This window comes from Lonchura striata, chromosome 18 (assembly GCF_046129695.1).
Source record: "Lonchura striata isolate bLonStr1 chromosome 18, bLonStr1.mat, whole genome shotgun sequence".
Taxonomy (NCBI): domain Eukaryota; kingdom Metazoa; phylum Chordata; class Aves; order Passeriformes; family Estrildidae; genus Lonchura; species Lonchura striata.
In genome coordinates this window covers 2607394-2621092 of record NC_134620.1, presented here as the reverse complement: position 1 = coordinate 2621092, position 13699 = coordinate 2607394, and the positions used below count along the sequence as shown (strand labels likewise).

The 13699-nt window shown below is 62.6% G+C and overlaps 2 protein-coding genes across 9 annotated transcripts; one reads left to right on the top strand and one right to left on the bottom strand.

Annotated features, from left to right (window-relative positions):
* Positions 1 to 182: 182 nt before the first annotated feature.
* MTFP1 (mitochondrial fission process 1) lies at positions 183 to 2276 on the top strand. 2 transcript variants are annotated; one of them, XM_021537289.2, is made up of 4 exons: positions 183 to 295; positions 1284 to 1411; positions 1484 to 1707; positions 2070 to 2276. In XM_021537289.2, exons 1-4 carry the CDS (start codon positions 244 to 246, stop codon positions 2143 to 2145), a joined length of 480 nt encoding a protein of 159 aa, XP_021392964.2. In that variant the 5' UTR covers positions 183 to 243; the 3' UTR covers positions 2146 to 2276. The 2 variants fall into 2 exon arrangements, with proteins under 2 accessions (XP_021392964.2, XP_021392963.2); XM_021537288.2 differs by having other exon boundaries at positions 1284 to 1707.
* Positions 2277 to 6638: 4362 nt separating this feature from the next.
* On the bottom strand, positions 6639 to 13627 carry GAL3ST1 (galactose-3-O-sulfotransferase 1). 7 transcript variants are annotated; one of them, XM_077787109.1, is made up of 5 exons: positions 13437 to 13627; positions 12925 to 13129; positions 11342 to 11359; positions 10014 to 10147; positions 6639 to 8834 (listed from the first exon to the last, which is right to left on the bottom strand). In XM_077787109.1, the coding sequence occupies exons 1-5, from the start codon at positions 13601 to 13603 to the stop codon at positions 7685 to 7687; spliced, it is 1674 nt and encodes a 557-aa protein (XP_077643235.1). In that variant the 5' UTR covers positions 13604 to 13627; the 3' UTR covers positions 6639 to 7684. The 7 variants fall into 7 exon arrangements, with proteins under 7 accessions (XP_077643235.1, XP_021392961.2, XP_021392960.2 ...); XM_021537286.3 differs by lacking the exons at positions 11342 to 11359; positions 12925 to 13129 and having other exon boundaries at positions 13437 to 13541; XM_021537285.3 differs by lacking the exons at positions 11342 to 11359; positions 13437 to 13627 and having other exon boundaries at positions 12908 to 13013.
* Between the last annotated feature and the right edge of the window lie 72 nt (positions 13628 to 13699).

The window sequence follows — 13699 nt, the reverse complement described above, 5'->3', positions numbered from 1 at the left end:
TTGCCCCTCAGCCCCACAGTTCCCCCCCAGCTTTGCCCCCAGCCCCATCATTGCCCCCTCAGCCCCACAGTTTCCCCCCACCCCGCCCCCGCCGCCGCCGGTGACGCAAGCCCGCGTGGTCACGTGCGCGGTCAGGCCCCGCCCACCCGCGCGGAGGGGCGGGGTTATGCAAATCAGCCGGAATGGGCGTGGCTCTGACGCAGCCCGGGGGCGGGGCATGCGGCGGGAGCGGCGGCGCGCGCCATGGGGCCGGGGGAGCCCGACCTGTACCGGGACACGTGGGTCCGATACCTGGGTGAGCACCGGGCACCGACACCGGGCACCGGGCACCGACACCGAGCTCTGACACCGGGAACCGGGCACTGACATTGAGCTCTGACACCGGGAACCGGGCACTGACATTGAGTACAGAGCACTGACACCGGCCCGGGAGCTACGGGAGCAGGGCACTGACACCGGGAACCGCGTACTGACATCGGGCACCAGCACCGGGCGCTGACACCGGCTACAGGCAGGGGACTTGGGCATTGACATTGAGCACTAACATCAAATACTATCACCGGGACCTGGGCAGTGACATAGGGTACCGGCTGCACAAACGGGGCAGTGATACCGGACACCGACCCCTGTCGCAGGGTACCGACCCCGGGGATTGGCCATTGACACACCGGACACGGGCAGCAACATCAGGCACCACAGCAGGAACCAGGCACTGACAGCCGGCCCTGCTTTAGGGACGTGACCCCAGACACCGTGTCGGGTACCGGGCACCATGCACTGCACTGCCCGGGTACCGGGCACCGACACCCAGCACTGGGACCACGGAGTGCGCTGGCTCCGTGGTACTGGGTACTGACACCCAGCACCAAGTACCAGGCACTGATCTGGGGCTCTGGTACCACACAGCAGGCCCTGGCACTGCACACTGCATGGCACAGCACACAGGGTAACAGCACTGCACACCAGCACCAGGTACCTGTCACTGTCACCGACACTGGCTGGTGGCATCATCCACCAGCACCGTGCACAGACACTGGGTACCAGGACCAGTTACTGGCTCCTGCCAGGCACTGGGCATAGATAGACACCAGAAGTGGGCACTGTCACTATCACTGGGCAGTCACAGACACCAGCCCTGGCAGCGGTCACCCCCAGCCCAGCTGTCCTGCTGCAGTGGGTCCAAGGAGACCCAGGCACTCCAAACGCCCCCTGTGCAGCATCCATCCAGTGACACTGCACGGGTGACATGGGGACAGTCGGTCCCTGACCCTACCATCCCTCAGGTTATGCCAACGAGGTGGGCGAGTCCTTCCGCCCACTGGTGCCAGTGCCGGTGGTGTGGGCCAGCTACGGCGTGGCCACCGCCTACGTGACCGCCGACGCCATCGACAAGGGTCGGAAAGCCGCCACCGTGAGTGCCACCCCCTCCTCACCCCCCAGCCTCTCCCTCCCTGCCCTTCCACCGACCCCTGTGTCCCCCCAGGCCCACGCACAGGACCCCACCCGCGTGGGGGTGGCCGTGGTGGACACCTTCGTGTGGCAGAGCCTGGCCTCGGTGGCCATCCCCGGCTTCACCATCAACCGGCTCTGCGCCGCCTCGCTGGCCCTGCTGGGGTCCCTGACCCGCTGGCCTCTGCCCGTGCGCCGCTGGACCACCACTGCCCTGGGGCTGGCTGCCATCCCCCTCATCATCACCCCCATCGACAGGTACAGGACACCCCTGGGGCGGGGGGACAGGCGGAGCCACCACCCCATCCCCGCAGCCCAGAGGGATGAGCACATTTGTCCCGTCGGAGACCGGTCCCAGTATGGGCTTGGGGCTGGGAGCAGAGGGTGGTGAAAGATGTCTCCACTCCCGAGGGGCTTTGCTGGGGTCCAGCCAGGACATGTCCCTGCCAGGATGGGGATTATCCGGAGCTGAGCCGGGATTAGCACGGTGAGGCTGTACTAAACCTGGTTTTGGTGGCGCTGGTGTCTCGGGGGATATTAAGGACAGCCCCACCCATCCCACATCAGATCCAGTGCCCCAGCCACACCCTGAGCCCCGCTGACGCCCTCTCCTACTGCAGGACCGTGGATTTCCTGATGGATTCCAGCCTCCGCAAGCTTTACAGGACACCAGGAGAGCCCCCGACGTCCCACTGAGCACCACCCTGCACGCTCTGGGGAAACTGAGGCATGCTGCTGTGACCCACCTACTGTGACCCCTCACTCTGGTGACCCCCAGAGTGGCCACCCTGCCCCACACTGGTCCTAATAAACCATTTCAAACGTGACCCCTGATGGGTGATGCTGAGGTGCCACCACAGCCAGGCCGTATCCTCACCTGGGGGACACATGGGTCTGGGAGGTCCCAATCCCTCAGGCGTCTCCACCTGGGAGAGGGGGTCTCTGCCTGCCCAGAGCAGCCCTGCTGTCCCCACCCTGGAACCTCTCCATCTCCACGGCCTCATGGGACATCCTGGAGATGTCCCCAAGGAGCTGTCACCATGTCCATGGTCTCCAAGGACATGAGAGGCACCCAGCCAGAAGCCACCATCTCCTGCACCACAGGCTGGAGGTGCCACAACACCTGGAAACCACAGGAAGCTGGAGATGTGGCTTGCCAGTGTAGGGGCACATCTCCATCCCTTGGTGACATCCACACGCTACCAACCAGGAGAAGCTTTGGAGGAAGCAAAACCACATTTATTGGCGAGTAAGAGACTCTGGTCCCATCTTGCCCTGTTTCTCTGTCTCCCTGAGGACCAGGGCCCCCACCACACTCTGCAGCTCAACCTGGAAGGGACACCTCTGCCTCGGTGGCTGCTGTCCCCGCTGGGGTCTGCGCAGGTGCCAGGTGTTCAGGGCCAGCCCCAGCAGCACCCCCAGCATGGCACTGCCCACCAGGGCCAGCCCAGCCAGCAGGAACCTCTTCACTGTCCAGCAGCGTGCTGAGAATGGCAAAAAACACACCTAGGGGTCAGAAGGGGGTTCAGCGCAAGGGGTGGGGGTTTTGGGGACATGGGAGAGGGTTGGGGTGTCCCTCACCTTCATACCACGGCAGCTTCTCCTTCTGCACCAGCACTGGTCCAACTGTCTCCCAGTGGAGTGTCCCCTCTCCTGGGCATGCTGTGGGAGGATACGTTCAATGCAGTCCAGCCCCGGTCCAGGAGCCCTCCCAAGACCCCAAAACAACCTGGGACCGCCCTGTCCCACCCCTGGTACCTGGCATGTCTCCACGGAGGGTGTCAGCAGCAGGACAGCCGGTGTCACAGCAGTGGCACGGGGTACTCCGGACAGGGTCCTCTGCATTGTGCCAGCTGGGAGAGGAGAGGTCAGAAGTGTGTGGGGGGGTGGCTCTAGGGGCCCCCAGACTCCACCACGAGACCCACATGGTGCCACCCCAGGGGAGATGTCTCCAAGCACTTTCACAACATGGGGGAGCTGGGACCTTTGGCAGTGCCACCAGCTACCATTGACTAAGAGGTAACATCCACAGTGGGGTGACTTGGGTGGGTTCTGCCCCAACACACCCACGGGGTGCTTGTGTCCCTGGACACCCAGCGTACCTGGCCGTGGTGTGGCTGTAGAAGCAGGACCTGGTGGCACGGCCTTGTCCCCATGCCATCAGCAGGCAGTGCACGTAGACCTGCTGAGACACCATGTCCTTCCTCAGGGACCCTGCTCTCCTTCCACACGACCCTGTGGGGCTGAGGCCACCCCAGCAGGAGCACTGTGTCTCAGGATGGACAATGTTTTGGGACACCCAGGTCAACCCCCTCCCTGGGATCTCCATCCCACCACCAAGGGCGTCATCCCTACCTCACCTGCTCTTCCTCGGGCTCACCCTCCAGCGTAGGGGCCAGGATGGAGAGCTGGAGGACAGACTCCCCTCTCTGGTGCTGCACAGACACGTTCCCCAGCTTCTCCCCGTGCAGGCACCTGTGGCAGGAGAGTGACACAGGACATTCCAGGGCTGCCTCCAGGCTCTGGGCATCCCTTTCCATCAGGAGGTCCTGCAGGACCCAGGGGTGGCTGGAGAAGGAGCCCCTGCTTCCTGCCCCACCAGCACTGACCCACGGCTGTTCACCACCATGAAGATTCTCCTGGTGTGTCCTGGCTGCTCCGTGGTGGTCCAGTAGCACTGATCCACGTGGATCTTCATGGAGATGCTGGGACTGAAGTGGACACTGGCTTCCAGGTGGATCATAGAGCCAGGGCTGAGCACTGGCAGCTTCTCTGGAGTGGCACTGGAGTCCTCTGAGAAGTATGGGTTGTGACACCCTCAAACCTATCCCAGCAGAGACAGGGCACCAGACACGTCCCAGACCACTATCCCTAGAATTCCCCCTTTCAGAGCCCACCCCCCATCCTGGCTCTGCCCCCCAGGCCTGCCTTTCCTGCTCTCAGATCTACAGCATCTTCCTGGACCACCCATGGAGCTGAGAGGGACCATGTCCCCCATCAGGGGCAGAGCTGACCCCCAATCCCCATTGTAGTATCAGGCACAGGATTGGGAACATCTCAAAGCCCTACACCCTCCACAAGGACAGGGGGCAGTTCCTGCAGGGACTGCCACTGTTCCTGGTGGTCCTAGTGCTGGGGCCAGCCAGGAGAGGCACTGACTGCTGCTGGTTGAGCCTCAGGGTCTTGGCTGGACCCATCCCATGGTCTCACCCCCCCTGTGTTTTCCTGCAGCACTCACCATGCAGGAGCCTCAAGGTGAAGTTCATGATGGGCTCCTCAGCGTGGGGGTGAGCAGGAACTCTCCCTGTCCCTGTGCCTGAGGACATCACTGGAGCTGTCACCGTGGGACCAGGGGGCTCTGAGGCAACTGGAGCCATGGTGGTCCCTGAAAGGGGAGGGCTGAGCCAGCAGTAGCATGTCCCAGACACAGCAAGGACATCCAGGTCCTCAGGTGTCCCTAGGGCTTGTTTGGGACAGGTGGCAGCAGCACAAAAGCAGGGAGAGCACCTGGGAGCACATCAGGGGCTCCTCTGTCCCCAGCCCCACCCCAGGAGGAATACACCAGGAGCATTCCCAGCACCGTGACCCTGCCCAGGGCTGGGGACAGACCAGGAGCTGCTCGTGGAGTGGGACACCACTGTCAGCAGCCACAGACCCACCCAGGACCCACCAGCTCTGCTGGGACATCAGGGAAGCTCCTGGCAGCCCCTTGCCCCAATCCTCAGAGCTTGGGATCATTTTAGGAAGGCTCCTCTACCCCAGGCCAGCCCCCAGGTGACCATCAGGAACCAGCACTGAGTGAAGCAAGGGGCACCCACCACCCCCAGGACAACCAGTGGGAGGAATGAAGGGGGATCCCAGCCCCACTCACCTGCCACCTCCAGCACAGCCCCACACACCAGCACCAGCAAGCACAGCTCCATCCCAGTGAGCAGCATCCCCACCCCACCAGCTGGGGGTCTTTAAGGATGTGGGGCTGGGTGCCAATGGGTCCCAGCTGGCACTGATGGTGTTGGGGGCTTTGCTTGGTCTCTGCAGCCATTGGCAGCTCCACACCTGGGGCTGGTCCCATCCCTCACACTTTCCCAGTCCCACCACAAGAGCCTGTGCCCATCTTCCGGTCCCCATTCTACCCCACAGTCCCAGTGCCACCACTCAGACTGGTCCTGCAGGTGGTCCTGAGCATGATCCCATAACCACCAGTTAGTCCTGGTCCCATACATGCCAATCAGTCCTGTTCCCAGGTGTGGTCCTGGTCCTCAGGAAGGTGCAGATCCCACCATGAGGTCCCATCCCCAGCAGTTAGTCCTGGTCCTGTGCATGGTGCTGCTCCACCATGTCCTTTTACTCCTGCACATGGTCCTGATCCAGCCAATTTGCCCTGATCCTAGATCCCAGTTCTCCACGGCCTGGTCCCATCACTCAGCCTTGGTCCCTTGGATGTCCCTGGTCGCACCGCAAGGTTCTTAACCCACCACAGTTTTGACTCCACCATTGTCAGGATCCCATGGCTGATCCTGGTCCCACCAGAGAGTCTCAGTCCCCGTCCCCAGCTCCCCTCCTTGTCCCATCACAGCTCTGCTGCAGAGGAACACCACCTGGGAGCGGCAGCTCAGTCACAGCCAGGACACAGACCTGGGGAAGCGCTTGTGTCCCTGGGTCCTGCCTGCCTCAGGAGTCCCCATCACAGCCCCACCACAGGCCTCCTCTGACTGGGCTGACTGGTGGCCTGGGTGCAGAGTGCAAGTCCCGTGGCCACCCCTGAAGGAAGGTGCCCCCCACCAGCACCAGAGCAGGAACACAGTGGCACGAGTGGTTTGTGTCCCCAGTGATGGCTGGTCCCATGGCTCTGCTGTCCCTGTGAAGCCAGCAGATCTTCCTGGGGGCACCTGCACACCATGGGGGTGTCCCCCAGCACCCAGCAGGGACACTGGAGACAGACCCAAGCGCCCCACTCGCACTGAGGGTCTCATTGCTCAGCACTGCCGGGGGGCACGGGGCCCTCCTCCCCCAGGACTGATGGGGACAGTGGTGCCAGGACCCTGGGGAGCTCCCAGGAGCAGGGGCTGGCTGAACATCCTGCTGTGGCTCTAAGAACACCCTGACCCCATCCACCCCATCCCAGAGAAGGAGGAGATGGCTGGAGACCAGCTAGACCATCCTTATATCCAAAACTACCAAACGTACAATTATATTACAAAAGTAAATTGTTTTTTTATTTCTGGTCTTTACAGAAGGAGCAGAACACAGGTGGGGGGGACAAGGGGGTCCCTTTGCTGGGGGGTGGCTCAGCCACAGGTGCCACTCTTGTGCCCAGCCAGGGCTACTCTCCGTGGGACACGGTGTCACCAGTGTCATCCAGCCCAGCTGGGATGCACGAGGTTTGTCCCCAAGGCAGGGTGGGGACTGGGGCAGCCCCGGCCCTCAGCATCCCCACCGTGCCCCGGATGGCATCACGGGGACAGTCCCACTGCACCCGCTCCCATCTCCTCCCCACACCAGTTGTCACCAGACCCTGTTGGCCTTTTGGGATGTCCCCTGTAGGGACCAGGGCCATGGGCTCCTCTAACTGGGACGATGGGGCCAGTGAGGCAGTGAGGGTGTGCCCTTTGCCACGGGGACCTGTTGATAAAGGTGGGGGCTTTTGGGATGGGTTTTCCAATCTCCAAATGGCTCCGGGTCACAGCCTGGCATGGAGTGATGGCTGTGGGTGGGCTGAGAACATGCTGCACTCATCACACCCATGAGCTGAGGCAGTGCAGCAGGTTCTGACATTCCCACACCCCAAAAGCAGGACTCAGTGGGGTGATTTGAGGAGCACCTGGAGGGTTGGGTTCCCTGTGGGCATCTCTGCCCACCTCGGGCAAGGGAGACCCTCTACCACTGCTGTCCCAGCACATCCCTGCCTGCAGCCAGCAACCTGGTGATGCATGCTGCTCCCGCTGTGATGAGGCCACATCCTTCACAAATCCCCACTCCAGCTTTTCTGTGGGGAAGGAAGAAGTGGATCCTGCAGGAAAACACCACCCCTGAGCCCCCAGTCCTTGACCCCGCTCATGGAGGCAGAGTCCCTGCTCTCCTGTGCAAGCTGGAGCTCTGCAGGAAGGTGATGGAGGGTCCCCCGAAAAGTTCCTGGGCTCCAGAGCCTCCAGCCAGTTCCAAACCAAGAGAACCATGAGTAACAAAAACAAAAGCACCTGGTTCTTCCCCAGGGAAGCGGGGCACCTGCCAGCCCCTACCACTTGAGGAAGTCCCGCACGTAGCTCCATAGCTTGGTGATCCAGAGGTTGGCCCCCAGGTCAGTCAGGTACTGGATTTCGGGCGTCAGCATCTTGCGGCACAGCTTCTGGTGCTTCTTGCTGATCTTCTTCTTCAAGTTGTACCCCAGGATGGTCTTCTCCCCCAGGGGCTGCCAGGGCTGCATGGAGGACTCCTGGATGGCGCTGGCATCCACGGCGTGTCCCCCGTCGATGCAGATGCTGGTCATCTTCTTGTTCTCCCTCTGCAGCTCGGCCACGTCCCTGGCCATCCTCTCCCTCCCGTAGGCCTCCACCTTGCGCCAGAAGGTGGCATTGAAGTAGCGGTAGAGCTTGGCGTCGATGAGGTTCCAGGCGGTCGCCTGCTCGTACAGCTCAGGGGTCAGCCGGGACACGGTGGAGCCCTTGCGGGCGTTGAGCTTGAAGTAGAGGATGTCCTCCAGCTGCCAACACAGCAGGTCCTTGAGCAGCACCAGCGACTCATCAAAGTACTCGAGCAACATGACGAGGTGGAAGCGGCGGTCGATCTCCTGGATGTGCTCCTCCACCAGCGGGCTGTTGGCGTCCATGCTGCTGTCGTAGCCAAAGTCGAAGAACAGGAGGTTTTGGAGGTAGTGAGCATTGAACCCATTGGGGTCGTAGTAGTGCTGGGGGTCCCGGAGGAACTCGTCCAGCTTATCCTCCCCCATGATCTTCCAGGTGAGGGGGATGACGGGCCCGAAGTAGTGGAAGGAGGACTCGAAGAGGTAGGCGGGGTCCCGCAGCACCGTCACGAAGGTGGCGTCGGGCGGCAGGAGCTTGCGCACCTCCTCGTAGTGGAAGCGCATGTGGTTGCAGATGATGTTGAAGCACACCCCGGGCCGGTAGTGCTGCACCTGGCTGCGCTCGAAGAAGGACGGGTAGTAGAAGTCGTTGCGGCCGTTGGGGAAGGCGAATTTCAGGCGATGCTTCTCCCCAAAGCGGAAGAGGATGTTGAGGATGGTGCTGCTGGCGGTCTTGTGGGTCTTCATGAACATGACGTTGAGCTTGGGCCGGCAGCTCCACCCCGAGGCGCTGCCCGTGCCATTGGGTGGGGACGGAGCCTGGACCCGGGACAGGTGGGAGGAGCAGGAGAAGGGGACGGGGATCCTGGGTGGGAGAAGAGGTGGAGCACCGTGGTGAGAGTGGCACTGGCACTTTGAAGGCTCAGGGATAGTCTGTGCCAGTGGGAACTGGATCTGGGGGTGGGTTCTGGACCTAGGAATAGGTGCTGAACCTTGGGAATATATGCTGAACCTGGGAATGGGTGTTGGACCTGGGGACAGGTGCTGGACCTGGGAATGGGTTCTGGGAATGGGAATAGGTGCTGGAAATGGAAATAGAGCAGGGGATCTCCATGGGCATGGCATTGGTGGTCCTGGTGGAGGTGATTCCAAAAAGTGCATTAAGGGGAGCTCTCCATGGCCACAACTGCTTGGAGAGGAGCTGATAACATTTTTATGGGGTATGAAAGCTGGGCCCTGGAGGAACATGTGAGGACACAAGAGATGTTATCTGAGCTGCCTGAGGCAGGGAGCAAAGCCCAGAGTCGAGTGACTTTGGACACCTGTAATGAACTCGCCAGACTGATCCTTGATGAGGATCTCATCCAACAGCACTGGGTCTATGAGGCACGTGGACCTTGTTTACAGTTTAGAGATTAATTTGATGACAGGCAGCACAGCCAGGAGATGAGTGCTGTGGAGCTCTGGCAGTGAAAACCCAAGACTCGAGACCTCCTCTCCTCTCCTCTCCTCTCCTCTCCTCTCCTCTCCTCTCCTCTCCTCTCCTCTCCTCTCCTCTCCTCTCCTCTCCTCTCCTCTCCTCTCCTCTCCTCTCCTCTCCTCTCCTCTCCTCTCCTCTCCTCTCCTCTCCTCTCCTCTCCTCTCCTCTCCTCTCCTCTCCTCTCCTCTCCTCTCCTCTCCTCTCCTCTCCTCTCCTCTCCTCTCCTCTCCTCTCCTCTCCTCTCCTCTCCTCTCCTCTCCTCTCCTCTCCTCTCCTCTCCTCTCCTCTCCTCTCCTCTCCTCTCCTCTCCTCTCCTCTCCTCTCCTCCCAGGAGCACTGAGTGCCCTATGGTGTCCCTATCCCTGCTGGGAGTCGGGGGGCACTTCCCTGCTGGCTATGGGACAGGGTGCAGCCTCCAGCAGGAAGGGGACATCTTGGTGCGAAGCCACCGGGGCCTGGAAAACCCCAGGGCCATCTCCATGTGCCCCACTTCCAGCTGGGGGTTCCAGGTGTGGAACAGGGAAGCCGAGCTGCGGGGGGGACACGCGGGGACCCCAGACTCACTCAGTGACGCTGACTTGCAGCGGGGGCACGGCGTAGGAGTAGAGCAGCAACATGAAGCTGGTCAGGAGGGTCCCCAGGACCAGCCCCTTGCACATGGACCGCCAGGGCTTCCCATGCCACAGCATCCTGGTCACCTGCAGCCAGAGAGGAGAGACATTGGTGCCAGGGACTGGGGGGTGAGCGGCTCCAACGAGGCACATGGACATATCATGGGCATGGCAATTCCCAGGCAAGCATCCCACTGGTGCTGGGCGTGACCCACGGCAGATCCGTGGCCCAGGCCCAGCGGCTCTGCCTGCCCAGCCAACCTTTGCCCGCCCTGGGAAAACCGAGTGACTCCCAGGGCGGGAGAGGCTGCAGGGCTGGGAGTGGGAGAAAGGGGAGCTATGGATGGCCCAGGGGCAGAGTGGGCAACTGAGGGACAGAGTGGCCATTCTCCACTGGGACACCACCAGCACCGGCAGGAGCTCCCTGAGGGAGCTGGGATCCATTTTCCCAGGAGAATCTGCAGGGCAGAGCAGGAGCTGCAGCAGCTCAGAATGGTTTGGATGCTGCAATACCAACCCTGTGCAGCCTCTCCAGCCCTGCCAGCAGCAGTGGGGGGCTCGGGGGGCCCCTCTGGCCCTGGCAGCTCGGGCTGGCCCAGGGCTGGGGCCAGGGACATGGAACTGGGGACAGAGGGGTGCAGACAGGACGACCCCCCCAAACACACAAAACACACAAGGCACACACAGGGCACACACAGACACCCCCGACCCCTTGTGTGCTCGTGTGTGCACCAGCACACACACACCTCAGTGCGTGCTCATATACACACACAGGTGCACACGCAAAATGTGCACACACAAAATGTGCACACACAAAATGTGCACACACATCAGCCGTGTTCACACACACACACACACACACACACACACACACACACACGCTCACAGAGCCCCTGTGCCCACTGCCCCCTCCCCAGCGCTCCCCCCGTGGCCCCCATGCCTGTCCCCTCCCTCCTCCTGGGACACGGGGGTCACCCTCACTGTGACACCGCATTGCAGCAGGGCCGTCCCCTGCGGCAGGAACGGGGACGGAGGGACGCGGGGACACGCCACCCGTGACCGCAGCCCTGCGCTGCAGAGCTCCGCGCCCCGGAGCCCCCCGGGCTGGGGGCTGAGCCCCCGGCCCTCACCCCCCTTTAGCGGCGGGAGCAGCATCGCCTGCCGGCCCCAGCTCCCGCTGCTCCGCATCCTCCGGAACGCCTCGGCCAAGGCTGGCTGCGCTCCCTCCGAGCAGCACCCCCAAAAAACAACCCCCGGCCCCCCAGCCCCGCCTCGCATCACCCCCTCAGCGGCCCGGAGCTCCCGCGGATATCCCTGCGGGATGAAATCCCGCTGCGATGAGCCGTGGTGGATCGCAGCCCGGCACATCGCACCCCCCGAGACCCCGAGGCAGAGCCCCCCGGCTCCCGGCTCACCCAGCACCGCGGATACCCAGCCCGGCGATCCCGGGGTGCCGCTGCTGCCGCCGCTCCCCCGCTCCGGCCCCCCCGGGACGGATCGCCTCGTGCTGCCGAGATTTCCAGCTCGATGAATAATGAATGGAAAATGCAACCGGAGCCCCGGGCTGCGGCCGGGAGCTGGGCACCGCGCCGCGGACAGGGGGGGAGCTGGGACAGGGGCACCTGGGGCACCCGAAAAGCTCATCCAAGCTCCCCCCCGCTTCCCCTGGAGCCGGGACCGCTGGATCAGGCGGGGCTGGTGCATCCAGCCTCTTCCCGAGTGGTTTTCATGTGGATGTTAGGGTGCACGGGGGGAGCAGGTGGCTCTGACTGTATCCCAAAACCACCGTGTGGGTGGGAATGCCAGACGGCTCCAGGAGCACCTGGAGCTCAGTTTTACACGGCCGCTGTGATTCCATCACAGTCACCACCTGGCACCACCTGGCAAAGCCACTGGCCCTTCGAGAGGGCTGTGGAGACACCCACTTTTGTGGGTGCTGCCAAGAGGGAGCAAAGCTGGCACCAGCTCCACAGGAGAGAGTGAAATGGCACCATGAACCCCTCTGATGAGTCCCAATGGATCCCAGTGAGTCCAGATGTGTCCCAATGGATTCTGATAGATCCCTACAGGACCCCACCGGGACCGAAGGACCACAGAGCACCGAATTCCAGAGCTCTGGGATGCCAAGGGGATGCCTTGCTCCACCCTACCTGCCTCCCAGGGGTGGTTCTGGCAAACACTTCCCAGCCAAATATTCTATTGACTTTGCCTTCAGTGAGCAGCTTAATTATTAATAGCTCGCTAGGAGAAAGTGGTGTGCTGAGTGTTCTCCTGGGGCTCCCACGGCTGGGGCGTGCCCACGGCGCCAACCAGCTGAGATGCCCAGCTAGAGAACACGGCTGCACCCACCACTTCCTCAAGAGGTACCCCTGGGCCGAGCCAGGCCACGCAGCTCTGCAGCCCCGTCTGTGTCCCAGCAGCTCCCCATCTCCCTGGGGGCATCCCAGAGTCTGCTTTTGGCTTTTCCCTACACGGTCAACTCTTTTAGGGCCAAGCCCCTGCCGTACACAAGGTGCATGCACCTGCTTGCTCCTGATCCCACAAACCCACGGACACTGTTTTTCACAGGCCCCATCCCACACAGGCATGCTGCTTCCTACCCCCCTGTTCTCTCTGTACACAATTCCCCTCATCATCCTGCTCCGTAGAGCTGCTTCCTGAGCATCCCACTGCTCTCTCAGCATCCCAACACCCTCCAGGCATCCCAACACCCCTTAAAGCATCACACTACCTCCTTATCATCCTGCTGCCCCCTCAGCATCCCACTGCCTCCCAAGGACCCGACAAGCATCCTGCTGCCCCCTTACCATCCTGCCACCCTCCAAGCACCGCCCCAGTATCCGTCACCTTTTCCTCTCCCGCACCGCTGGCGCTGGGCCGTGCCACTGCTCTCCTGTGCTGAGCGGGGTGCCAGGGGAGCGGGCGGCACGGGGCGGGGGTGCCGGTGCTGCTCCGACATGGAATAAGCTCTTCCCGGGCAGCTCCCCGCAAACGCTGGCTTTTCCAAAGCCTCCCCACTGCACCGCGGTGTTTATGGCATCACCGGGATCGCAGGCCTGGGTCGCCGGCCTGGGAAGGGGGAGCGGGACAGGAGTGGCAGCGGCTGGCGGGGGGACGCGGGGCTGCGGCCGGGCACTGCCCGGCTCCCCGGGACCGGCCCTGGGTGCCCGTGGCCACCCCAAGCCACCCGGCCCCCACCCACTGCCGGCGCACAGAGGAGCCATTCAGCCCGCGCCATGAACAACGGGGACATTTGTCTCCATCTGTGTCCGCGGCCTCAACGGGGACATTGTCCCCGCGGGCCCCACTGCCGGCCCCTGGGCTCCCTGCCACCAGCCCTGGGCGATGATGGCTGGCCCTGGGCGCTGGCACTCACCTCTGGCCAGCCGCTGTCCTCCTCCTGGTGCCACAGCACAGCTCATAGCCTGGCTGCCACCTCCCGCAGCCGCAGCTCACCGGGCTTTGGGGAGCTGCCTCCCGCTCCCCGTCCCAGCCGCCTGCTCCCCGGGGCACTCTGGCCACGCACCATCGGCTCCTCTTCATTCTCCCGCAGCGTCCCCGCCCTCCTTCCTCCCTCCCACTATGTTTCCATGGATTTATGGCCTTAATGACAGCAATATTCTGGTATCTCCAACCTTA

Excerpts from the sequence above, each read along its gene's own strand:
- MTFP1 (XM_021537288.2), top strand. The coding sequence starts at position 244 with ATGGGGCCGGGGGAGCCCGACCTGTACCGGGACACGTGGGTCCGATAC. Across the intron at positions 296-1,283 it reads CACGTGGGTCCGATACCTGG|GTTATGCCAACGAGGTGGGC; the intron begins GTGAGCACCGGG and ends ACCATCCCTCAG. Across the intron at positions 1,708-2,069 it reads ATCATCACCCCCATCGACAG|GACCGTGGATTTCCTGATGG; the intron begins GTACAGGACACC and ends CTCCTACTGCAG.
- GAL3ST1 (XM_077787109.1), bottom strand. The coding sequence starts at position 13,603 with ATGAAGAGGAGCCGATGGTGCGTGGCCAGAGTGCCCCGGGGAGCAGGC. Across the intron at positions 13,130-13,436 it reads AGGACAGCGGCTGGCCAGAG|GCCGGCGACCCAGGCCTGCG; the intron begins GTGAGTGCCAGC and ends CCCCCTTCCCAG. Across the intron at positions 8,835-10,013 it reads CTGCAAGTCAGCGTCACTGA|GATCCCCGTCCCCTTCTCCT; the intron begins GTGAGTCTGGGG and ends TCTCCCACCCAG.